This window comes from Mandrillus leucophaeus, unplaced genomic scaffold (genome assembly GCF_000951045.1).
Source record: "Mandrillus leucophaeus isolate KB7577 unplaced genomic scaffold, Mleu.le_1.0 Scaffold245, whole genome shotgun sequence".
Lineage (NCBI taxonomy): Eukaryota > Metazoa > Chordata > Mammalia > Primates > Cercopithecidae > Mandrillus > Mandrillus leucophaeus.
This window is the reverse complement of record NW_012102532.1, coordinates 461,493-485,540: the sequence shown is the minus strand read 5'-3', so window position 1 is coordinate 485,540 and position 24,048 is coordinate 461,493. Positions and strand designations below refer to the sequence as shown.

At 53.4% G+C, this 24,048-nt stretch overlaps 2 protein-coding genes across 3 annotated transcripts in view; one reads left to right on the top strand and one right to left on the bottom strand.

The window, feature by feature from the left end:
* Positions 1-719: 719 nt before the first annotated feature.
* On the top strand, positions 720-14,720 carry TNFRSF1A (tumor necrosis factor receptor superfamily, member 1A). The gene is made up of 10 exons (XM_011982937.1): positions 720-1,062; positions 8,926-9,079; positions 9,303-9,431; positions 9,637-9,786; positions 10,006-10,084; positions 12,543-12,616; positions 12,746-12,859; positions 13,162-13,190; positions 13,391-13,679; positions 13,863-14,720. The coding sequence occupies exons 1-10, from the start codon at positions 1,024-1,026 to the stop codon at positions 14,171-14,173; spliced, it is 1,368 nt and encodes a 455-aa protein (XP_011838327.1). The 5' UTR covers positions 720-1,023; the 3' UTR covers positions 14,174-14,720.
* A 264-nt stretch (positions 14,721-14,984) lies between these two features.
* Positions 14,985-24,048, bottom strand: part of PLEKHG6 (pleckstrin homology domain containing, family G (with RhoGef domain) member 6) — a 17,641-nt gene continuing 8,577 nt past the window's right edge. For both annotated transcript variants that reach the window (XM_011982935.1, XM_011982936.1), the window contains 3 exons: positions 16,906-17,051; positions 15,540-16,232; positions 14,985-15,353 (listed from right to left, as the gene is read on the bottom strand). In XM_011982935.1, the coding sequence (XP_011838325.1) occupies positions 15,344-15,353; positions 15,540-16,232; positions 16,906-17,051 (849 nt within the window). In that variant the 3' untranslated portion in view covers positions 14,985-15,343. The remainder of the gene's footprint in view (positions 15,354-15,539; positions 16,233-16,905; positions 17,052-24,048) is intronic.

The following is a 24,048-nucleotide window of genomic DNA, read 5'->3' as shown; positions in this document are numbered from 1 at the left end:
TCTTCCCATGTAGGTGGGCAGGCATTGTTACCCCTATTTAATAAATGAGGAACCAACAGAGGCTTAGGAGAGGAGTTGCCTGATGTCCCATGATAGGTGGCAGAGCCAGGATCAACAGTGGGGCAGGGTGGGGGGACCTGGCCAGGCAGCGACTGGATGAGACCTGGGGTGAGAAGTGGCAGGGACCCAGTCAGGGCAGAAAATGAGGGTTAGGACTTACTTTGAGGTTTGGATTGGATCGGTAAATTCCCAAGAAAGAGGGAGACTAGGAGGCTAGTGAAGAATTGTGGAGTAAAGGGGAGGATTACTAAGGGACATGGAGTATCTATCATGTGTCAGACGCTTATCTATGTCTCTCGTGTCTGAACAAATCCTTGCAGGAACCCGAGGAGACAGGTTATCTCCACTCTGCAAATTGGAAAACGGACCCAGAGAGGTTCAGTTATGTGTCCGAGACCACCCAGCTAAGAAGCTAAGCATTCTGAACTGGAACCCAGAGAATTTGACTCCCAAACTCTGGGTCCTTTCACTGCTGTGTTCCCTTTGGGAAAGGCTAGTGATGCGGGGAAGCGGCTTATTGCCCCTTGGTGTTTGGTTGGGAGTGGTCGGATTGGTGGGTTGGGGGCGCAAGGCAGCCAGATCTGAGACTCTTGCGCTTGTGACTGGACTACAAAGAGTTAAAGAACCTTGGGCCTCCTCCTCCCGCCTCCTCTGGCCTCCTCCTCCAGCTCTTCCTGTCCCGCTGTTGCAACACCGCCTCACTCTTCCCCTCCCACCTCCTCTCTCCTCCTCTCTGCTTTAATTTTCTCAGAATTCTCTGGACTCAGGCTCCAGTTCTGGCCTTTGGGGTTCAAGATCACTGGAACCAGGCCGTGGTCTCTATGCCCGAGTCTCAACCCTCAACTGTCACCCCAAGGCACTTGGGACGTCCTGGACAGACCGAGTCCCGGGAAGCCGCCAGCGCTGCCGCTGCCACACTGTCCTGAGCCCAAATGGGGGAGTGAGAGGCCATAGCTGTCTGGCATGGGCCTCTCCACCGTGCCTGACCTACTGCTGCCACTGGTGAGACCCGGGACAAAGGGAAGAGTGGGCTGGTGGGCGAGGCACCGCCCGGCCGGCGTGGGCCCTCTCCGGGAGGGGGCCGAGCCTCTCCTGCCCGGGCCTGGTCCTGGCGCCGGCCTCAGGCCTGCAGGTCCTAACCTCAGCCACTGCCAGTGTGGGGTTCCCCATGCATCCACCGCTTGGAGTAGGGGCTGCGCTGAGGCAGGGGAATGGGAGAAGTTTGAGAGGGAGAGAGTAAAAGGAAGCCCTGAGCCCTGACAGCCGTGGAAGTTTGCGAGGGCCAAGGGAATGTGGGCAGGTGATAGGCCCAGGGTGGGGCAGATTTGGCGGGGAAAGGAAAGGAGTGGGAGTAGGAAGGTTAGCGCTCTGGGAGTCCAGATAGTTCTGAATTCTGTCCCTGCAGTCAGCTGGCTGGCCTGCAGTGTGTTGGGCCGTGGGGAGGCAAGGCTGCCTGTGGAACCTGGCAAAGCACACCCTGTAGGACAGGAGTTTGGCGGCTGGTGAAGTGGGGGAGTGAGTTGAGGAGTGGGGATGGGGTGGTGTGGTGGGTTTGGGATGCCTGTGGTGGGAGGTATTTGAGAATGGGCTGGGACACTGGATGGGGCAAGGCAACCCAGTGGACAGCGTCCCCAGTACCCTGGCCAGGCCCCGGTCTCTCACCTGGGGACATTCTTTACCCTTCTGCCTGCTGCTAGGCGGGTGGCCTCTGTGGGACTGAGCCTTCCTAGGGAGCTAGCCCTACCCCCACCTGGTCAGTGTCGCTGGGCCTGTCCTCCAGCTTCCCCTCCCCGCTGCTTTCCACAGAGCTAAACAACAATCCCTTGGTTTCTTATTCTACAGTTCAGTTTGGGGAAGTTGGTAGAAAGTTGTTTTCGTCACTGGAAAATGTCCCTTTCTCTGGCTTCAGCCTTGTTTCAATGTATCCTTGATCGTCCTCCACGTCTTGGCCCGGGAATCATCCCGTTCAGATGCCCTGGGCCCATCTAGTTGGGCAGATTTTCCCTGTCCTGTTGTGGCCCTGCCCTGCCCGGCCTCTGAAGGCTGCGCCTACCTCCCCTCTCTTTAGTGCCTTATACTTTTCCTCTCCCACCATTCCTTTCTTTCCAACAATCTCCCCAGACTCTCCTCAGACTTCTCAGAGCCTCTTTTTTTGAAATCTTTTCTCGCTAGTCCTCCTTCCCCGCCTCTCTGCTCCGCTCCGGTCCCACATTTCCAGCCTCAGGTCCCCAAGCAGCACGTCCCTTGTCAGGGTCTCACTCTTCTCCTTCTCCCTCCTCCTTAGTCCCACCCCCTCTTCCCTTCCTCCCGCTGTCCTTCCCCCCACGGTCTCCCCACCAGCCAGCTGCCCTGACATCCTGCTTCTGTTTTCTGTTTGGGGGCAGCCCTGGCTCCCTCACGCACCTGCTGCATGAACAGGAGCAGCTTCTATAACCTAACCTTCCATGCCATTGTTTCTTTATCTCCACAACGGGGGTCATAGTCATGACCTCATACTGTTGTTTTGAAGATTGAATAGACGCATACATGTTAAGTGTTCCTTTGATTTGTTAAGTGTGCACTCTGGGCTAGACACTGTGATAGGTGCTGGGATTACAGCAGAGAACAAAATCCCTGCCCATAGCTTTGACAGTCCATCAGGGAAACAGGTTGTAGCAAATAGAAAGCACTCAATAAAGTGTTTATATTGCTGTGATTAGTAGTAATTACTGGGTGGTTACCTGTGTTTGGAAAATAGAGGGTAAATGTAGCGTGAACAGGTAAAGGGAAGTGCCTGGGTCCTGGGGTGCTTCAGCCCAGGTGGGATTACCTCTCCTAAGAGACAGAAGCCTGGCCTGGAGCTGGGGGAAAGGGGAAACAAAGGGAATGCAACATCCTTCTGAATGTCTCACCATTCAATGGGCAATGCAGAGCGTACTGTGTGGGGGGTGGACGTGGGGGCGGGGGGGCGGTGAGGTGAGGTAGGGGAGTAGGGAAGAATGATACAGGAGAGATGGTGGCAAAGCAAACAGGATTTTGCTGCTCTCAAAGAGCTTACAGCCTAGGAACCAAGATGGCTTACAGTGAAAAATGATGTCAGAGCAGTCCGGCGAAAATATCCACAAATGCATGGTGATGTGGTGTCCTGGAGCACCAATGGGAGGAGAAAGAACTGGGGAAGGAGACGAGCCTTGGTCCACTGCCTTGCCTTGCTTAGCCGGTCTCAGCTCCTGTGCTCAGCTCCAGAAAATTCAGGAGCTTCCCCACGCTGCTTCAGTGTCCTTCGCCGTGCAACTGCAGCATTCCCTGTGTAGAGGTCAGTGCCAACAACTGACTGTCTTTGACTCAAGCGAGAGTTCTTGAGAGCACGAGCTGTGTATTATCCACCTCAGCATCCCTAGCACCCATACAGGACCTGTCACATAAACTGTACTCCTTAGCTATTTGCTGAATGAATTAAGGAACAAGAGATGGGTCAGATGGGATGGGGGAGGGAAAGCCTCATAGAAAAGTGGATGTGGAGCTGACATCTGAAGTCACTGCCTGTCAGGGTAGCTATAAAGGAGGGAGGCAGAATCGGACACTGATGTGAGGAAGGGGAGAGGAATGGAGAGATGGGATTTTGTGTTGATGGGCAGGGTGGCAGGAAATCAGCCACCTTGGTGGGAGTGGAAAGACCATGTTGAGAAACACTAAGAAATATGAATGGGAAAATTAGAGGGAGTCGGGGAGAGGATGGAGGAAGAGTGTTGAATATGGTCCCAGGTGGAGGAATTCATTTCATTCGTTTATTCAGAAGCTGTTCTCCTAGGGCACACTCTGTGCCTGGACTGTGATTAGAAGTGAGGTGAGGCATCTCAGATGGGTGCCATGGCTCATGCCTGTAATTCTAGCACTTCAGGAGGCCGAGGCGTGTGGATTGCCTGAGTCCAGGAGTTCGAGACTAGCCTGGGCAACACAGTAAAACCCTGTCTGTACAAAACATACAAAGATTAGCAGGGCATGGTGGGGCATGCTTGTCATCCCAGCATTTGGGAGACTGAGCTCAGGAGAATCGCTTGGGCCCAGGAGGTGGAGGTTGTAGTGAGCCCTGACCACACCACTACATTCCATCCTGGTGGTGAAGGTTGCAGTGAACTGTGAGTGTGCCACTGCACTTCACCCTGGGCGACAGAGTGAGACCCTGTTTTAAAAAAAAAGAGAAGTGAGGCATCCCTGGAGGTGCCCATTCAGATCATTTCCATGACCATGGAAGTGTTTGGAGCCAGGCTCTGGAGATGGAGAGGAAGGTTCACACACTTGTACGTGCCATTTAAAGCCTGAATGAAGATAAAAATGTGTGTAGGATGGGTGAGAGCAGAAAAGAGGCTAGAAGACAACTGCAATAACCCAGGTGTGAGGCAACCCAGGGATGCAGAGAGGGCTAAGAGATCACAGAGGGAGGCCTTGCAAGACGAACTGACACATGGGATGGCAGCAGGGATAGGGACAGGGCCCTGGGGAGGGAGCATGGCAGGGCCTCAACATTCATCCGGGAAGTTGATGGTGTGACATTTGTGTAGGTGAGGAGATGGATGAATTCTGTTTGGGGCATGTTAAGGGCCAGGGGAATGGTCGTGTGGAAGGGTGCACCTACCAAGCTAGAGGAGAGGTGCTCCAACTTCTTTCTGCCTTTGTATCATTCGGACGCACTGTGTTCACTCATCAGTGGTTCTCAAAAGGAGAGGAGCACACCAGACTCTTTAGTAAGGGTGTGTGTGCTTGTGTGTGGGGAGGTGGGGGGATGGTCTGAAAACTCTCCCCTGGAGATAAATATATTCCTACTAGGGGTGCTGTCTCCTCATCTCCCTCTTTGAGAATCACTGGCTTCCACCAGAGTGGAAGACAGATGTGTCATTAGATCGATCAGTTGATCTGTATTTATCTGCTCCCAGTCTGGAGGCCTGGTTCTGGGAGCTGAGAGGACACCAGGGGAGGATAAGACACTTTCTGACCAACACATTATTTGATCTGTCATCTTACAAGGTTCGTGGTCACTTTGGGGAGATCCTATCTGTCAACCAACATAACCATATTACGATAAGAGCCAAAAGTAGATAGGGTCAGTTCACGTGAGTTGAGCCCACAGGGGCTGTGGGTTTCAGGAGCTGGGGTGGAGGAAACAGATATCATCAATGGAGGCTTCATGGGAGGGAGATGGGATCTCAGCTGGGCCCTTGGAGGAGAAGCTGCCATGACCTCCCCCAACATCTTGACATTAAATGAACAGACACATGAATGAGGGGGAAAGGAAGACTGATTGGGTCCCTGCAAGGTGGCTGGATCAGGGTCAGACCACAAGGCCGATCTCAGCTTCGCCTCCCCACTCTGCAGCCCCAGCACAGGAAGTCACACTTTAAAGCCTTCTCTGGCGGAAATTGTGGGGGAGTTGGAGGGGTGTTGGTCCACCCCCTCAACTGTCTCTCCACAGGCACCCCAGCTTCCTGCCCTTCTGCTCCAGGCTGGAGTCTGGGCCTGAAGAGCTCACCTCCTGTTTCGGCTGTTTTGCTTCACTTATGCAACTGCTGAGGACTGGGCTCACTGGGGCCAGCTGATGCCAGCAGTGGTGCCCAGTGGTGGGGAGTCTGAGGGCCCTGGCTCCCAGGGGTCAGGAGGGCTGACCTGGAGCATTCTGGGGGCCAGGGGAAGCCTGGGAAGCAGGGCTGCTTCTTCCGTCTGGCATCCCTTCTCGCCTGCTCCCTGGTTCCTGAAAGTGGGCGTTCAGGGCTCTGGAGCCTTTCCTGTGCTGCCAGTGGGCTTGGGGAGGGGCTGTAGAGACTCAGAACTGGCCTTATTTCCTAAGGATTGTCTGGGGACCCCAGGGAGGCCCCCAAACCCAGCACAGCTGGCCAGAACCAGCCAGGCTGTGGGAACGTGGTGAACCCAGGGTGGGAGGGCAGCCTCGGCTTGCTTCCTGCTGGGACTGGGGCGTGTTGGGGGCTGGAGTGAGAGCTCACGGGACGGGTGTTGAACTGGGAGGAGGAGCTGGGGCGGGGCCTCAGCTAAAGGATGCTGAGGGGCTAGGAGGAGCCAAGTGGCCCTCAGGGAGGGGAGGGCACAGACCTGATGGGCGGAAGCCAGGGTCGAGGGAGACTTCCCTTTGGGATGGAATGGGGAGAGGGAGGCATTTCCCGGAACATGAGGGCCAAGTGGGACAAGGGTCTGTGGCCTGGCTTTTGGAAAGGGGAGGGGTTGAAAGGGGGTTGAGTGGGGATGGGAAGGAGGGACTGGGCCATAGGAAGAAGGGATTAGATGGAGTCCCTCTTGCAGGCTGGTGCCTTCTGCCTTTCTGCTGACTCATGACCCTTGAGGAGCTGGGGAAGCTGCTAGTTCCCTCTCCCCTCCCTGGATCTCCCTCCCTCTGGCCTGAGTCACTGGGGCGGAGTTGCTGGGAAAATATTTCCCTTTCCCGGATCTGACTTAACCCCCAGAGTGCTGGAAAGAGAAGGGAACATGTGGCCTGAGAAAGCCTCTCTCCCTCCCTCCCCGCAGGGAGGCTCATCCCCCACTGGCCAGAGGTCCCTGAAAAGCTCCCTTTAAGGCTGTCTGGGGTTGGCGTCCCCCAGTTCTTCGTCATGACTCTGTCTCTGCCTGTTGACTCTGCCTCAAGCCCCCTGGATGGGATTCAAAGTGCCAGTGACCTTGGGTGCTCCAATAGCTTCTTCAGGGAAAGGAACCACACTTTCAGGATTGGGAAGTTCTTCCCATCACCACCCCAAACCCTTCCTGTTGCCCTGGAAGCCCCAGTCCTGTTCTCAGGGGAGGTGGCACGGCGTTGGCTGGCGTGGGCTGGGGAAGGTTGTCCTCTGAGCAGCGGCGCACACCTCCACCTGCGGGGGCTGCTGTTGTGTTTCTGTGTGTGACTTCCCATGTTTGCGGCTGAGGCTTGAACTTCCGGGCCTGCGCAGCTACAGCTGCAGCATCTCCCAGTGGCTGACTCAGGGTGTGACTGGCCTCCTGCTCCGAAATGTGGAGTTGGTGAGGCTGGGTGGCTGTGGGCTGCCTGGCCCTCCTTGCCTGCCCTAGGGTTTCTGTGATCTGGTGAGTCAGTTGCTCCTCAGTGTTTAACAGACGTTGAGGACACCCTCTTATCTTTACACAAAGTGTCTCTTATAGTAGAGAAAAAAAAAAAAAAAAAAACCGAAGCCCAGGGAAAACCAGAAATGAAGCTGGCAGAGATCAAAGTCCAAGTTGGAGCTAAATATTCCCTCCTGGCTTTGCTTTCCTGGCACTGATGCCAGAACAGGACAAGCTGTTTAGCTGCTGTGGGGTTGGCCTGAGACTGCAAAGCGTACCTTCCAGAATACCATGGGTGCAGGGGGCTCCAGGACTCCCCAGCACGCCCTCAGCTGCCACCTGACAGTCATCCAAGCTGAGTCACTAGCCTTGGCCAGCTCTATTTGAGTGTCCTGCACACCTTTACCCACTCCTCCCCCCATCTCAACTTTGTCCCCCGTCTACCCATGTGGGATCCCCAACCTTTCCCTTTTACTCTCCTCCCCATTTGTCATTGCGAACCACGGGTGTTTGCGTAAATTTTGAGGTGGAGGGGATGGGCCAGGGAATGTGAGGGCAGGAGGCGGAGTAAGGTTTGATACAAGCATGTAAAGAAACTTCCTTCTGCTTCTGCCCGCTCCCCAGGAGTGGAGCTCACAGGAACATCACTCGCCCCCACCACCAGCTGGCCTTTTTAGAAATACTCCCGGGATGTGCACAGATCCTCACTGTTTACCTCTGTGAATGTTCACAAAGCAATCACACGGTGAACCCAGCACCCAGAGGGAGAAACACCGCCCCAATCTTTAGGGCTGCTTGTTGGAAGAAAGGGCCATCACTGAAGTAACCTGCCAATTCCCAATCAAAAACACATCCTTTCAACATCTGCCCTGTGTCCAGCACTGTTAGCTGCTGTGGGGGATTTCACAGTAGGGATAAAATACAGGGGTGGACTCACGCCTGTAATCCTAGCACTTTGGGAAGTCAAGGTGGGAGGATCACTTGAGCTCAGGATTTTGAGACCAGCCTGAGCAACATAACAAGACCCTGCCTCTACTAAAAATAAAAAAAAATTAGCTGGGCATGGTGGTGCACACCTGTAGTCCCAGCTATTCAGGAGGCTAAGGTGGGAGGACTGCTTGAGTGTGGATGGTGGAGGCTGCGGTGATTTTATCACTGCACTCCAACCTGGACAACAGAGCAAGATCCTGTCTCAAAAAAAAAAAAAATACAGCTTAGGTCTGGGGCCTACTAGCTTTGAGTTGAGGGAACAAAAATGAACACACAGGACAACTAGAGAACAATAAGCATCAGATTGTATGATCCCAACTGTCTAAGATTCAAGGAAGAACTCTAACCTTGGTGAGTGGGTTGGCCTGGGCAGCGTGTTTCACAAGGAAGGACTTGAGCTGGGGAAGTTTTATTTATTTTATTTATTTTTATTATTTATTTATTTATTTATTTATTTATTTATTTTTTGAGATGGAGTCTTGCTCTGTCGCCTGGGCTGGAGTGCAGTGGCTGGATCTCAGCTCACTGCAACCTCCGCCTCCCAGGTTTACGCCATTCTCCTGCCTCAGCCTCCCGTGTATCTGGGACTACAGGCGCCTGCCACCTCGCCCAGCTAGTTTTTTGTATTTTTTAGTAGAGACGGGGTTTCACCGAGTTAGCCAGGATGGTCTCGATCTCCTGACCTCGTGATCCGCTCATCTCGGCCTCCCAAAGTGCTGGGATTACAGGCTTGAGCCACCGTGCCCGGCCAGAGCTGGGGAAGTTTTAGATCTGCTGCCCCTAAGCTTCCCATCCCTCCCTCTCCTGATGGTGTCTATCCTCTATCTGATTCTTCCCCAGGTGCTCCTGGAGCTGTTGGTGGGAACATACCCCTCAGGGGTTATTGGACTGGTCCCTCCCCTCAGGGACAGGGAGAAGAGAGATAGTGTGTGTCCCCAAGGAAAATACATCCACCCTCAAAATAATTCCGTTTGCTGTACCAAGTGCCACAAAGGTAGGGGCAAGTGGAAACGGTGAATGCCCTCAGGTCTGGGGTGCTGCTTCTTCCTCTGCTTCTTCCAGATGTTCTTCCCTAACTTTGCTGCCTCTCCTGGACTGGGATTTTCTCCCTCCCTCCTCTCCTAGAGACTTCAGGGAATTGGCTCTGGCTGTTGTCCCTAGCATGGGGCTCCTTCCTTGAACTCTCACCTGCAGCCTAACTGCTGCCCCATTCACAGGAACCTACTTGTACAATGACTGTCCAGGCCCGGGGCAGGATACGGACTGCAGGGAGTGTGAGAGCGGCTCCTTCACCGCTTCAGAGAACCACCTCAGGCACTGCCTCAGCTGCTCCAAATGCCGAAAGGGTGAGTGTGCACAGGCTGGAGAGCCAGGCGGGTCTTGACCGGTGTGTGCAGGCTGGTTGGTGTGGGCAGGAAGGTGTGTGTGTTGGGACACTGCATGGATGTGAGTGTGTGTTACAGAGACAGACCCACACTTAGGGGAATATCAGGAAGGAGATGCAGGGACAGGAGGATGCAGGACTCATACCCCATCTTCTCCCCTCACCAGAAATGGGCCAGGTGGAGATCTCTTCTTGCACCGTGGACCGGGACACCGTGTGTGGCTGCAGGAAGAACCAGTACCGGTATTATTGGAGTGAAAACCTTTTCCAGTGCTTCAATTGCAGCCTCTGCCTCAATGGGACCGTGCACCTCTCCTGTGAGTGCAGCTCTCCTGACGCCAAGCCCTCTCCCCCCACCAGAGGCTGGCCCCTTCCCCATGTAGCGGCGTTTCGTTTCCTTCCCCTCCCATAGTGTGTGGGTCTGACGACCAACTCCTCTCTGGTCGCCCCCTCCCTGTCCCTCGTCACTTCCTCTGTCCTGTGGGGTGAGGGTGCAGGGTGCTCCTTCTTTAGCTGTGCTGCACTTCTCCCTACAGGCCAGGAGAAACAGAATACCGTGTGCACCTGCCATGCAGGGTTCTTTCTAAGAGAAAACGAGTGTGTCTCCTGTAGTAAGTGAGTATCTCTGAGAGCTGCTGGGCACTGGATGGTGGCATGGATTGGGATGGGTGACTTTGGTGGGAGCCACTAGTGGGACAACGGATGCCAGGATGCCCAAGAGTGCTCAGGCTCCTACTGACTGAGTGGGAGACACTTCGTTAAGACACCAAGCAGTCCTTCCCCTTGCTCTTCAAATCTTAAGGAGTCTTTGAGGATAGAAGATCATGCCCCAAGGACTTGTAGCCCTTCCAACTCAGATATGTCGATTCTTGGGCCATAGGATCTACGATAGTTCATTGATTCTGGGACATACACTCTGACAGCTCTGAAATCAAACTTCCTGTAATTGATGATTCATCATGGTTTCATTGGCAGCTTTGTGTGTGTCTGGGTAGTCAGGTAAAGAAAAGTGCCTTTTATTCTTGATGGCATCTTAGGTTTGATGAAATATGGTATTTCCCCCTTAGTCTCTGTGTCCAGGCCTCCTCACTCCTGGCTCCACAGTGGCTGTTCTTGTCACTCACTTGCAAAGAATAAACTCTGAGGGCTCTCAGAGTTTGAACCCCAGCATAGCCACTTATTGGCTATGTGACCTTGGGCAAGCTTCTTAACATCTCTGAGCCTGACTTTTATTTATTTATTTATTTTTGAGACAGGGTTTCATTCTGTCACCCAGGCTGGAGTGCAGTGGCACAACCATGGCTCAGCCTCCACCTCCAGGGCTCAAGCCATCCTCTTGCCTTAGCCTCCTGAGTAGCTGGGACTACAGGCACACACCACTACAGCCAGCTAATTTTTTACTTTTCGTAGAGACAGGGTCCTACGATGTTGCCCAGGCTAGCCTCGGACTCCTGTGCTCGAGCAGTCCTCTGCCTTGGCCTCCCAAAGTGCGAGGATTACAGGCATGAGCCACCAAGCCTGGCCTGGGCCTTGCCGTTCTTATATTTAAAGTAAGCATAATGACATTCATTTGGTAAATTTATGAGAACCAAAAACAAACAAACAAAACCTACAACACATCTGACACAAAGCTATTTATTTTCCATTAATCTTCATCTTTTTTTTTTTTTTTTTTTTTGAGACAGAGTCCTGCTCTGTTGCCCAGGCTGGAATGCAGTGGCGCAACCTTGGCTCACTGCAACCACTGCCTCTCAGGTTCAAGCGACTCTCCTGCCTCAGCCTCCCAAGTAGCTGGGATTACAGGCACGTGCCACCATGCCTGGCTAATTTTTGTATTTTTAGTAGAGATGGGGTTTTACCAGTTTGGTCAGGCTGGTCTCAAACTCCTGGTTATCCACCCGCTTCAGCCTCCCAGAGTGCTGGGATTATAGACGTGAGCCACCGCACCTGGCTTGTCTCTTCCTGAAAGCACTTTTTTATTTTTGAGATGGAGTCTCACTCTAATGCCCAGGCTGGAGTGCAATGGCGCGATCTCGGCTCACTGCAAGCTTCACCTCCTGGGTTCATACCATTATCCTGCCTCAGCCTCCCGAGAAGCTGGGACTACAGGCGCCTACCACCATGCCTGGCTAATTTTTTTTGTATTTTTAGTAGAGACGGGGTTTCACCGTGTTAGCCAGGATGGTCTCGATCTCCTGATGGTCTCCATCTCCTGATCTTGACCCACCTCGGCCTCCCAAAGTGCTGGGATTATAGCTGTGAGCCACCACACCTGGCTCCATTTCTTCTTGAAAGCACTTTTATACTACTCTATGTGGTTCTCACCATGAGCTTGAGAGGTGGGCTAAAGTGCCTCTCCCTGCTTTTATCTTCCTGCTGGGAACTCACTCTCTCAAGTTCCTTCCAGCACCACCCCACAGAGTTCTCATCACTCCACACTGTCCAGTGACAACTCCCAATGTGGAAGATCTGCTAGTTCTACAGTGTGCTCTCTGGCTGCCCCAGTAACATGTATTTTTAAATTTTTCATATGCATGTTTGACTCCCCCTCCCCGAAGTCAGGGATTGTAACTAGCAGTGTCATTTAAGAAAAAGCCCTTTAACCTCTCTTTGCGAAAGGATTCTTATCAGCAAAACAGTGATGAAACAGCAATCCCATAACAGCGAGCTAGTTACCTTCTCAAGCACTTATTAAATGAGGCATAATCATTTTGCTTAATCCTCAATCCTGAGAGGTGGGTGATCCCTGTGGTGATGAGGAAACCGAGGCTTGGGGGTTAACGGCTTGCCTAGATTCACACTGCTAGCCAAGGAATGGACTGGAATTCACACCCTGACCCTGACTGCTTTTCACATTTTCTCCACAGCCTTTTCAAGATCCCTGCCAATTCTAAAATTAAATGATTCTGTGATTAACTGTGTTTCATTCTTCTGCATCAGTTCCCAAAACAAATTATATCAAGAGACAGCAAAAATATTTGTAAAGGAAGGATGTCCAACAATCTGTGTTGCTGTTTTTCTGCGTTCCTCCAATGGTAGGGCCGCTATTCACCAGTGCCGTCTCTTCTTTCAGCTGTAAGAAAACCCTGGAGTGCACCAAGTTGTGCCTACCCCAGACTGAGAATGTTAAGGGCACTGAGGACTCAGGTGAGGAGAAGTGACCGTGCTCACCTGCCCTCTCCCTCTCCTTGCCCCGACCCATCCATCCTACCCATCCGTCTATCCCTGTGGCCCCCCTCTGCCCCCTCCTCTGACCAACACCTGCTTTGTCTCCAGGCACCACAGTGCTGTTGCCCCTGGTCATCTTCTTTGGTCTTTGCCTTTTATCCCTCCTCTTCATTGGTTTAATGTATCGCTACCAACGGTGGAAGTCCAAGCTCTACGCCATTGGTGAGTGGGGCCTTTGGGAGGGAGATGGAGCTGGTGGGGGTGAGGGAGGATGTGGGTGGGTGCGATGGACATATGTGGAGGGAGGTGAGGAATGTCCCCTCAGTTCACACTGCTGCGGACTCTAGGTAGAAGGTGGCCCTGGATGGCTGGGGAGAGGTCGAGCTGCATGAGTAGCTCTCTCGTCCCTGGGGCCACATAGGCCCTGAGGCGTGTCACCACAAGTCCCCACTGCCACCTGAGTCTAGGGTGCCAGGGCTGAGAGAGGAAGTGAAATTTATGATGCTTTCTGTCTTTTTTCTCAGTTTGTGGGAAATCAACGCCTGAAAAAGAGGTGAGATGAAATTAGAGAGCTACTCCCAGATGTCCCTGACCGTTCCTCATAATTGCCTAATACTCAGATCCCCTGGAATCATCCTTCACCTCCCGGAGGCTCGCCTCATTCCCTCTAAGTCCCAGCCCCTATCCAGAATAAAGAGGGCCCGGGTTGGTTTTTGCTCCCCCACTAATGCTGCGCCACCTTCTCTCTTTCAGGGGGAGCTTGAAGGAACTACTACTAAGCCCCTGGCCCCAACCCCAAACTTCAGTCCCACTCCAGGCTTCACCCCCACCCTGGGCTTCAGTCCCATGCCCAGTTCCACCTTCACCTCCAGCTCCACCTATACCCCCGGTGACTGTCCCAACTTCGCGGCTTCCCGCAGAGAGATGGCACCACCCTACCTGGGGGCTGACCCCATCCTTGCAACAGCCCTCGCCTCTGCCCCCATCCCCACTCCCCTTCAGAAGTGGGAGGACAGCGCCCACAAGCCACAGAGCCTAGAGAGTGAGTTTCTCCTGCCGCTGGAGACTGGGGGGAGGAGGCTGGGGGAGGGCCGGGTGAGCGCGGGCGGCCTCCCAGAAGGGACCAGGAGAAGCGGAGGGCGTGGGATGCGGGGCGGGGCCTGGGGTTGCTGCCCGAGGCTCACCGGCTTGCGTCCCCGAGGCTCACCGGCCTGCGTCCCCGCAGCTGATGACCCCGCGACGCTGTACGCCGTGGTGGAGAACGTGCCCCCGTTGCGCTGGAAGGAATTCGTGCGGCGCCTAGGGCTGAGCGACCACGAGATCGATCGGCTGGAGCTGCAGAACGGGCGCTGCCTGCGAGAGGCGCAATACAGCATGCTGGCGACCTGGAGGCGGCGCACGCCGCGGCGCGAGGCCACGCTGGAGCTGCTGGGCCGCGTGCTCCGTGACATGGACCTGCTGGGCTGCCTGGAGGACATCGAGGAGGCGCTGTGCGGCCCCGCCGCCCTCCCGCCCGGGCCCGGTCTTCTCAGATGAGGCTGCGCCCCTGCAGGCAGCTCTAAGGACGGTCCTGCAAGATCCCCTTCCAACCCCACTTTTTTTCTGGAGAGGAGGGGTCCTGGAGGGGCAAACAGGGGCTAGCAGCCGCCTACTTGGTGCTACCCTCTAGATGTACATAGCTTTTCTCAGCTGCCTGCGCGCCGCTGACAGCACTGCGCGCGCGGAGAGAGGAGCGCCGTGGGCTCAAGAGCTTGAGTGGGTGGTTGCGAGGATGAGGGACGCTATGCCTCATGCCCGTTTTGGGTGTCCTCACCAGCAAGGCTGCTCAGGGGCCCCTGGTTCGTCCCTGATCCTTTTTCACAGTACATAAGCAGTTTTTGTTTGTTTTTGTTTTTTTGTTGTTGTTGTTTTTTAAAATCAATCATGTTACACTAATAGAAACTTGGCAGTCCTATGCCCTCTGCCTGGACAAGCACAAAGCAAGCTGAACTGTCCCAAGGCAGGGGCGAGCACGGAACAATGGGGCCTTCAGCTGAAGCTGTGGACTTTTGTAAATACACTAAAACTTCTGAAATTAAAGCTCTGCTCTTAGAGAGAGTGGTTTGTCAGGACGGGAGGCGGGGGCAGAGGCCCAGATCCTGAGGGGTGAGATGGGAAAAGCCGTGCACTAGGGCCAGGTAGCGCACCACGATCACGCCAACTGACAGGAGTAGCAGGTTGTGTTCTGCCCACCCTCATCTGTTGCCCAAGCTGGAGTGCGCTCACTGCAGCCTCCAACCCTCGGGCTCATGGGGTCCTCCCACCTCAGCCTCTGGACACAGGTGCACCACCACACCTGGGTAATTAAAAAAAATTTTTTTTATAAAGGCAGGGTTTCTCTATATTGCCCAGGCTGTCCTGGAACTCCTGGGCTCAAGGGATCCTCCCACCTCAGCCTCCCAAAGTGCTGGGATTACAGGCAGGCATGCCCAGCCAGGGCAGTCATTTTTATGCACAACTTTCTGTGGGGCTTAGGTGCACCTATGATACATAAATTTACAGTTCTTGATCCCCAAAGTCCTCAGAGCCGGAGGCAGGGTGCCTGGGCCAGGCTTCCTTTGGGAAATGTGGTCCTTGAGGTAGAGTCACGGATGCCGGAGGGTGACCAGCACTACTGGGGAGAGATGTCCTCTGGGAGAGATGCATGCCGAAGGTCCTCTGCCTTCCTCACACCTCTCTGAAAAGACAGGAGGGGGTGTTAGGCGACAGTCAGTGGCCATGGGTGAGAGTCGGGTGAAGAGAGGCGGAGAGCCCTTCTTGCCTGCGCCCCGGCTCCTGCACTGCCCTTTCTATACTGCATCCCCCGCCCCATACAGACATCCCTGTTTGCCCCCTCCCAGGCCAGCTTCCCTCCAGCACTTACGATGTGGACAGAGGGGTGTCCAGATGAATGATGTGGGGTCCCCGCATCCTCTGCAGCTGGGCCCGAGTCAGCTTCCGTGGCCTGCTGTCCCGGGGCTCCGCGGCACCCTCAATCCTTTGGCTGGCCAGCTCCTCCCGGATCTCTCTGAGCATGTCCTCAGCCCGCATTGGGTGCAGGGATGTGTGGCCAGCTCTCAGGAACAGAGGCCCCTCTTCTTCCTCCTCCCCTGAGGACTCCCAGGGGCTTTCCCCGGCAGAGTCAGCATGGGCTGGGGAGGAGGGAAGCTGGCCCCGAAGCTGGGCCCTGTGCAGTGTTTCCACCACCACATTCCCTCGCACGGAGGCCCCCTCTTCTTCCTCAGACCAGGTCGGTGGGTCTCCCTGGGGAAGACTGGCTCCTTTTAGGATTCCTTCTGGCAGTTCCGGGGCGCTTCGGCGTTGAGGAGCTTGGGGGTTGGGAGGCTGGGGACGCAGAGGGACGTCCCGGAGGTCCAGGGTGGAGAAGGTGAGGCGAGGGTCCCGCCGAAGGGCTCTTTGGCGTAGACGGCTCAGCGGGGAGCGGGAGCCCGTGGGGGTGCCTGGGATCAAAGTGCCATAGCCAGAGTCTGAGGTATCATCTGGCACAAAGGGAGCATCTTCATCTGTGTCTTCTGTCACCACCAGGTGGGGGATAATGGTCGAGAACTCAGGAGTCCTACAATTAATGGCAGAGTCAGATGCATAGGGGTCAAGTTCAAGTCCAGGGAGCTTCCCTTGATCACTACATCCAGAAACGGCCCCTCCTCCAAACTTCTTTTGGTATCGCCTTTCCATCGCACTGTGATTGTTTTTCTCATCTGGCTGGCTAGATTTTCAGCTCCTAAGAGAGTGCGGGCTGCCTCTAAACTGTTTTATCCATAGCACCTGGTCCAGGATGTTGTATCGAGTGGGTGGTCAGGTTTTTGCTGAGTGGTTCCTGAACTTACTTGATATTATCCTCAATGATCGATTCTTCTTTTCTCTTTAAGCTGCTGCCAAGCAGTGGTGCTATCCTAGATGGACCTCTCACACTGGGGGGTTTGGCAGCTCTGATGTTCTGCAAATCCACACCTACCTTCATTCTCGAACCTGCTCCTCTCAAGACGCTCCTGTGTGCCTCTAGGCTGGCTAACTCTGTAGGCTGTCTGTGCCCTACCCCCCACCCCCGACCCAACACTGCTGATACCGACCTTCCCTACCCTGCCCTATAGCCTGTGTTCCTCTATCTATTCCCAGTTCCACCAAAAGTGTACAGTGATGCCATTTCTCAGCCTTATGGCTTCCTCCTCTTCCCCTCCCTGTCTGTGGCCCCCTACTCGGGGAGACCTTGTAGTCCATGTGAGCCTTACCTCCCCTCTGCGCTGCTCTGAGAGCCCTCCAGGGAAGGCGTGGAGGGCCTGGTGTTGGGGGACTCCCTGTCCTGGTCCCGGTAGAGGGCCAGGAGCTCCCTCTTCTGTTGAACGTACTCCTCTGCCTTCAGTTTCTGTAGGGTGATCTGGGACAGGACACTTTCATTATTAAGAGCTCTCATTTATTGAGCACTTGTTGTTTGCCAGGCACCCTGCTAAGTGCATTACATATATTACCTTATTTTATTTTATTTTATTATTTTTTGAGATGGAGTCTTACTCTGTCACCCAGACTAAAGTGCAGTGGCATGATCTTGGCTCACTGCAACCTCCACCTCCCGGGTTCAGGCGATTCTCCTGCCTCTGCCTCCTGAGTAGCTGGGATTACAGGCGCCTGCCACCATGCCCGGCTAATTTTTGTATTTTTGGTAGAGGCGGGGCTGGTCTCAAACTCCTGACCTTGTGATCCACCCCATTTGGCCTCCGAAAGTACTGGGATTACAGGCGTGAGCCACCGCACCCAGCCTACATTACCTTATTTAATCTTTACAAAAACCCCATGAACCAGATATTTTTACCCCTACCTTACTACTGAGACATGGAGACTCTAAGGTTAAGTAACTGCCCAAGGGGGTACTTCTTAGAGTAAGAAAGTGGGGTGGTGCCGGGATTTGGTTGGCAGCAAACTCTGGAGCTAGTGCTGGGGGTGAGTGGGGTGAACAGAATGGCCCTTTTCCTGCCTGTACAGGTCTTCCTGCTTCTCATGTCCCATTGGCAGACCCATTATCAGGTCTGCCCCCTCCTTCAGGAAGCCCTCCCTGGTTGGTGGTGATGGTGGAATAAGTGTTCTGAATTGGTACTGGTTGCTCCTTCAAGAGCGTCCCTCTCCTACCACCTGGGCCTCTGCCCTGAAGCTGGGAGGAGCAGGAGGGCAGAACATGGGCAGAGGTGGGCTTTGTCCTGGGCTGAGGTCTCTGCTGTCCTTCAGAGGGAGGAAAGTTCCTAGAAGGCTGAGGAGAGGACGCATTATATTGTCTGTCTTCCTCCCCGCCCGCAGCGATCTCATACAGGTACCATCAGAATGAAATGGCGCCATCTGAGAAAAAATTTTCAAAGCACCTTTGCACAGGTGGTCATTTGATACACACCATTGCCCTGTGGTGTGGAGAACATGAATCCAAGCCCATTTTACAGATAAGAAACCTAGACCTAGAGAGGTGAAGTGACTTGCCCAAGGTCCCACGGGTACGGAGAAGCAGAGCTGGGGCAGGGCCTTGCTCTTTGAGTCCTAGTTCAGTCAATGCAACACGTTCAAGGACAGCCTTGAAAGGTAAAGAGTTATGCCGGGCGCGGTGGCTCACGCCTGTAATCCCAGCACTTAGGGAGGCCGAGACGGGCGGATTATGAGGTCAGGAGATCGAGACCAGCCTGACTAACACGGTGAAACCCCGTCTCTACCAAAAAAAATACAAAAAACTAGCCGGGCGAGGTGGCGGGCGCCTGTAGTCCCAGTTACTGGGGAGGCTGAGGCAGGAGAATGACGTGAACCCGGGAGGCGGAGCTTGCAGTGAGCTGAGATCCGGCCACTGCACTCCAGCCTGGGTGACAGAGCGAGACTCTGTCTCAAAAAAAAAAAAAAAAAAAAGAAAGGTAAAGAGTTATGAAAAGTCAGTTGTTAGCTTGGGGAGGGGGAGAGGGAGGGGGAAGGAGAGGGAAGAGAAGGTGGTAGAGCTGAGGTTGGAGGTGGAGGCAAGCCTTGGCAAAAGGGAGGTACCGGTGGCTGCAGTGGGCAGCACTAATGTCAGCACTTGCTGGTATGGCCATATCATTGTTAAATATTGAAATCTTCCGTGCTGGTAAGGAAATGGCTGCTGCCTGGGTCTCATCCACTTCCCCCACCCCCATGATCTGGCAACCAGGGGGAGAACATCTGGCACAGCAAAGGACCTCTAGTGCACGCTCCCTTCTGATTGGCTGATGCCCGTGCTATACTAATTGTGAAATATTTCCAGTATCTCCCCAGTTTGAAGTATATGAGCCAGCAATTCCTGGGCACCTAGACTTTCTTAAAGCCTCTCCAGAAACGCTGGGGGCAGCTGGGTCGGGACAAGAGATGAAATGGATGAACAGGGATAGGAAAATGACATCAGGCCTGTATTTCCAATTCTGCTTTTTCTGGCTCTCCAGTCACTTAGTCCCAAGGGTGACAGCAGTCTCCTAAGATGTGGTCTGTTGGCCAGAGCAGGGGAGGGTGCCTGGGAGCAGGAAACCTGCCAGGGCTAGGACCTGGGGCAGGCCTCCTTCTTTCCCAGGCCTCATCTCCCAGCTCCACGTGAAGTGAGGGAAGGAGTGAGAGAAGGGAGGGTGGAGGCGCTGGGCCGACCTGCTTGTCCTGTTGGGGTGCCCTTTTGCCCCACAGGACCAAATTCAGGTTTGCGTTTGGGGTGCCAGCGGAGGGATGTTATGTGAAAGAAAAGAACTGGAAGGAAGCAGAGTTTCTGTAAGGGACGTCCAATGCCAGCATCTCTGCTAACCTTGCCCCTTGCGCGACCCCAGGAAGAGGCTGGAGGCCGGGGTGGGGGGAAGCCATGAGCACGGGGCGGGGGGGCGGGGCAATGGGAGGGATGGGGATGGGCCTCTTTGAGGTGCCTCCCAGTGAGCCCAAGGCCTCTCCAGCAACCCTGGGAGGATTTTCTTGGCTTGGATAAGAGGAGAGACACAGAGAGGGCAGAGGGGAGGACGGGAAAGGAAAAGGAAATTGGTGCTTGAGCCAGAATGTGACACCCCTACAAAACTGAGAAGAGGAAGGGAGGGCCCCCACCAGGATTCTCCTTCCTTTGTCCCCGTGGAGAGGAAATGCCTCCTTTCCCTGCTGTCTCTGGGGTGGCTCCTAGATTCACCCACTCTCCTCCTAGAACTCCCCAGTGCTGGACTAAAACCGAGCTTTGAAAGGTGCCCACTGACTTCCTGGGCAACAGATGCGGATACGTTTCCCCAATCAGCAGCAGGCCCTACCCAGGCCCAAAGACCACCCCTTTCTCCTAATGATGACAATGGCAAACATTTATGGAGTTCCCATACAGTGCTGGGCCTTGTGCCTGGCCACTTGCGGACTGTCTGTCCTGCGTGCGCTGCATTTCCCCAAGAGGTGAAGTAACTCCCTGACAGCTGCTCCGGCCTCTCCTTCAGACCCTGGCTCTTAGCTTCAGCTGCCTCCTTCAGTCTCCCTGCTTTCATTTCTCGGTCGCCATCTCTGACAGCTCTTTCTGTTCCTGTCACTGTTCCTTTTCCTCTTCTCAGTCCCTGGGCATTCCCCAAGATTCAGTCTCTTTTCCCTGGAGAAGCTTACTTTCTCTGAAAGCGTGAGTCATCACAGCTAGACCCGCTAGGAAGAAATCTGCAAGTCAACATTTCTGCCAGGGCGAGAAAACAATAGTCTGACCCCTGGGGACTGCGCCATGAAAAGGACCAACAGAGACTCTACTGCCCTCTTCAGTTTATAAAGACTGATGGCTCCAGCGAGGATTCCCTAAGAATTTGGTGTAAGACAATAGCAGGAAAAGTAATTCCAAAGTTTCGGTTTTGTTTGTTTTGCTAAGGAAGGCCAGGGAGCCTTGGTGCGTATCTTGGTTATAGATCTTTACAGATCTTTCCTGTTAGCCTGGAGTGAGGCTACCAGGGGGCTGAGTTGTTTTGCTTAGTAAAATACCGGTAATTTTTAGTAGCCCTGGGGGTTCTAAAGGGAGAAGGTGAGGGTCTGGCTGCTGTTCTGCGACTAAAAACCAAAAAAGAGGAGAAAGTTCTGAAGGTGGCAAAGAAAAAAGGCAGCCTGGCACTCACTGCCACCCCCACTGGTTGTCCTGGGGAAGTGGGGCTTTAGGAACACTGATGCCACTAGCTTCTGCTTTTGTCCTTGGGCTCCCCTTGAGCCTCTAGCCTTCAGGAAAATTTTTTATTTAACTTTTTTTTTTTTTTTTTGAGACAAGGTCTCACCCCACTGTCTAGGTTGTAGTGCAGCCGTGGGAACATAGCTCACCGCAGGTTCTACCTCCCAAGTTCAAGCGATCCTCCCACCTCAGCCTCCCGAGTAGCTGGGACTACAGGCGCACGCCACCACGCCCAGATAATTTTTGTATTTTTTGTAGAGATGGGGTTTTGCCATGTTGGCCATAGGCTGGGTCTTAAATTTCTGGGCTCAAGCCATCTGGCTGCCCAGCCTCTCAAAGTGCTGGGATTACAGGAGGTGAGCCACGACGCCTGGCCAAGAAAATCTGATTAACCACCAGCATGATTCACTTGCCAGTCAGTCCAGCCTAGGGGAAAGTGTGTTTAGGCTTAGGCGGAAGTGGTGGAGAGAAGCCCCTGCCCCGCAGAGGGGCCTGTGAACGTAGCTGGAAGCAGGGGACAGGGCAGATGGGAAACCACTCTCATCACAAAACTCACCTGCCTCTCCTTGGGGTGTGTCTTTTGTCCTTATTTTTCACCTGAATTCCCCGTCTTTTTTTCTGCATTTCCCAAAGCCCCTAAGATATCTCCACTAGGGTGTATCTTGGCTGCCTCGATTTCAAAGGGCTGCTGTTTAAATATTCCTACCCTAAAGCCACCTCACAGAGGAAGCAATAACTAAACAAACGCGTTTCCCTTTCCCTTTCTAATGACTGCATTTCTCTCTGAGGTCCCATTACCAATGCAGTCTTCCAAACTGAAACTTCAGGAGGCCAATTGTGCTCTTTGCCCCTGGGTATCTGGAGTTCCTGAGCCTGTGCCCAGTGCTGGCACCAGGCTATGTGCCTAAGCTGAAAGACAGCTTTGAATCTCCCTAGGAAGCAGGTACTGTTATTGTGTATATCTGTTTTGCAGTTGGAGAAATTGAAGTTGAGGGAGGTCATATAACTTTCACAAGGTCACATGAAAAATCACATGGATTTTTCTGAACTCAGTATAGACTTTAACCACAGTGTCCCTAAAGCTCCCCTGCCTCTTCCCTCTTCTTTAGCTCCTTTCTTCTCCTTTGTTTTTTGTCCTTTTTTGCAATGTCTCCCTAAGGCTGTGGCACTAAACCTTCCATGTTTCACACCCAAACTAGTACAATAAACCTCCTGTCACCAATTTCTCCCTCCTCCAGCCCACCTAGCACACTGCTACCTGATTTCCTGAAAACCCAATTCAAGAGGAAACCCACTGATTTCACCCTTGCTCAAGAATGCATGGCAGGGTCATGCACGGTGGCTCACACCTGTCATCTCAGCACTTTGGGAGGCCGAGGTATGCAGATCGTTTAAGCTCAGGAGTTCAAGACCAGCCTGGGCAACATGGCAAGACCCTGTCTCTACAAAAAAATGCAAAAAATTAGCCAGGTGTGGTGGTGCACACCTGCAGTCCCAGCTATGTGGGAGGTTAAGGTGGGAGACCCACCTGAGCCCAGGAAGTTGAGGCGGCAGTGAGCTGAGATCATGCCACTGCACTCCAGCCTGGGCAATAGAGTAAAAATCTGACTAAAAAAAAATAAAGACTCTGTCTAAAAAAAAAAAAAAAAGGATTCACGGTGGGCTGTCTCTTGTCGACCCTATTCAACCCAAGCCCATCCAGGCCACAGGGTTCTGCAGCTCTGAGGGTCTGTAGAATCTGGCCTCTTACCACGCACTCACACACCCTGTGCTCCAGACTTAGGCAGATATGGCCGTTATTCCAGAAATATATCCAGCCCAACTGGTCCTCTGATTCTTCTGCTCACGGTCTTCCCATCCTTAAAAGTCCAACTCAAATCTTCACCCCCTTTGGCCATTCCACTCCTGTAGTGGGTGGAATAGTGGCCCCCCAAAAGATAGATATATCTGTGTCCTACCCTCTGGAACCTGTGAATGTGACCTGATTTCGAAGAAGAGTCTTTGCAGATTTGCAGAGATCCTGAGAGCTCAAGATGAGCTCTCCCTGGATTTAGGGTGGGCTCGAAATCTAATACTCATGTCTTTGTAAGAGAAAGGAGGGGAAAATTTGGACACAGACATATGGAGAGGAAGGCCAGGGGAAGACAGAAAAAGAGACTGGAATTTGGTTGCCACAAGCCACGGAACACCTGGGGCAACCAGGAGCTGGAAGAGGCAAGGAGGGATTCTCCCCTAGAGCCATCAGAGGAAACTCAGCTCTGCCCACACCTTGATTCGAAACCTCTGGCCTCCAGAACTATGAGAGATTAAGCTTCTGATACGTTTTAGGCCACCAAGTTTATGAGACCTAATACAGCTCCATTTGCATCTCTCTTCTTTTGAACTCCTCCTGCTTTTTATCTGCTCACATCACTCCCCTGCCCGGCCCTTTCACTGGCCCTCTGTCATCCAAAGGACAAAGCTCACCTACAGGATACCTTATCGTGACATCCAGAGATGGGCATGACCTGATGGCACCTACCCGCCAGCCTCTCCCTGCTGCATCTACTCTTGTACTTTATACTGTAGCAATACTAATGGGGGCAGTCCTCTCAACACACACAACTGTTTCACATTTCTGGCCTTTGTACTTTCTGCTCCTCCATGTGGAATGCCCTTCCCTTCCGCCCTTGACTTCCTGACATACTCCTAGGTATCCTCCCAAATGGTGCTCAGACATCAGCTCCTCTGTGTTCCTTCCAAACAGACCCAGCAGACAATGCATTGCTCCCTTCTCTGTCCCGGCTTCATTCTACATAACATCTTTCTATTATTTGTATACTAATTACTCTAACTAGGCTACAGCACCTATACCTTGAGGGCAGGAATGGTGGTTTATTCTTTTCTGATTCCCTAGCACCTAGCCCTAGCGCCTGTACTCAGCAAGTGCCCTGTAAATGTCTGCAAATGAAAGATGACTTCTAGAAGTTAATCATTTCGGGCTGTACAAACCTTCAGGGGATGCCATGTCTTGGGCTGTCCCAGTGGCTGGCACAGTAGCTGGCCAAAGGCTTTTTCCATCTTCTGATGGATGGTGGAGGCTCTGCCTCCCTCTTTGGGGCACATCAGATTGTCCAGTCTGAACCTGAATCCACCCCAGCCTCTCTCTCCTCCTCCCCTCTTTGCTCCCATCTTCCTTCCTTCCTTCCTTCCTTCTTTCCTTCCTTCCTTCCTTCCTTCCTTCCTTCCTTCCTTCCTTCCTTCCTTCCTTCCTTCC

Excerpts from the sequence above, each read along its gene's own strand:
- TNFRSF1A (XM_011982937.1), top strand. The coding sequence starts at position 1,024 with ATGGGCCTCTCCACCGTGCCTGACCTACTGCTGCCACTG. Across the intron at positions 1,063-8,925 it reads CTGACCTACTGCTGCCACTG|GTGCTCCTGGAGCTGTTGGT; the intron begins GTGAGACCCGGG and ends ATTCTTCCCCAG. Across the intron at positions 10,085-12,542 it reads GAGTGTGTCTCCTGTAGTAA|CTGTAAGAAAACCCTGGAGT; the intron begins GTGAGTATCTCT and ends CTCTTCTTTCAG.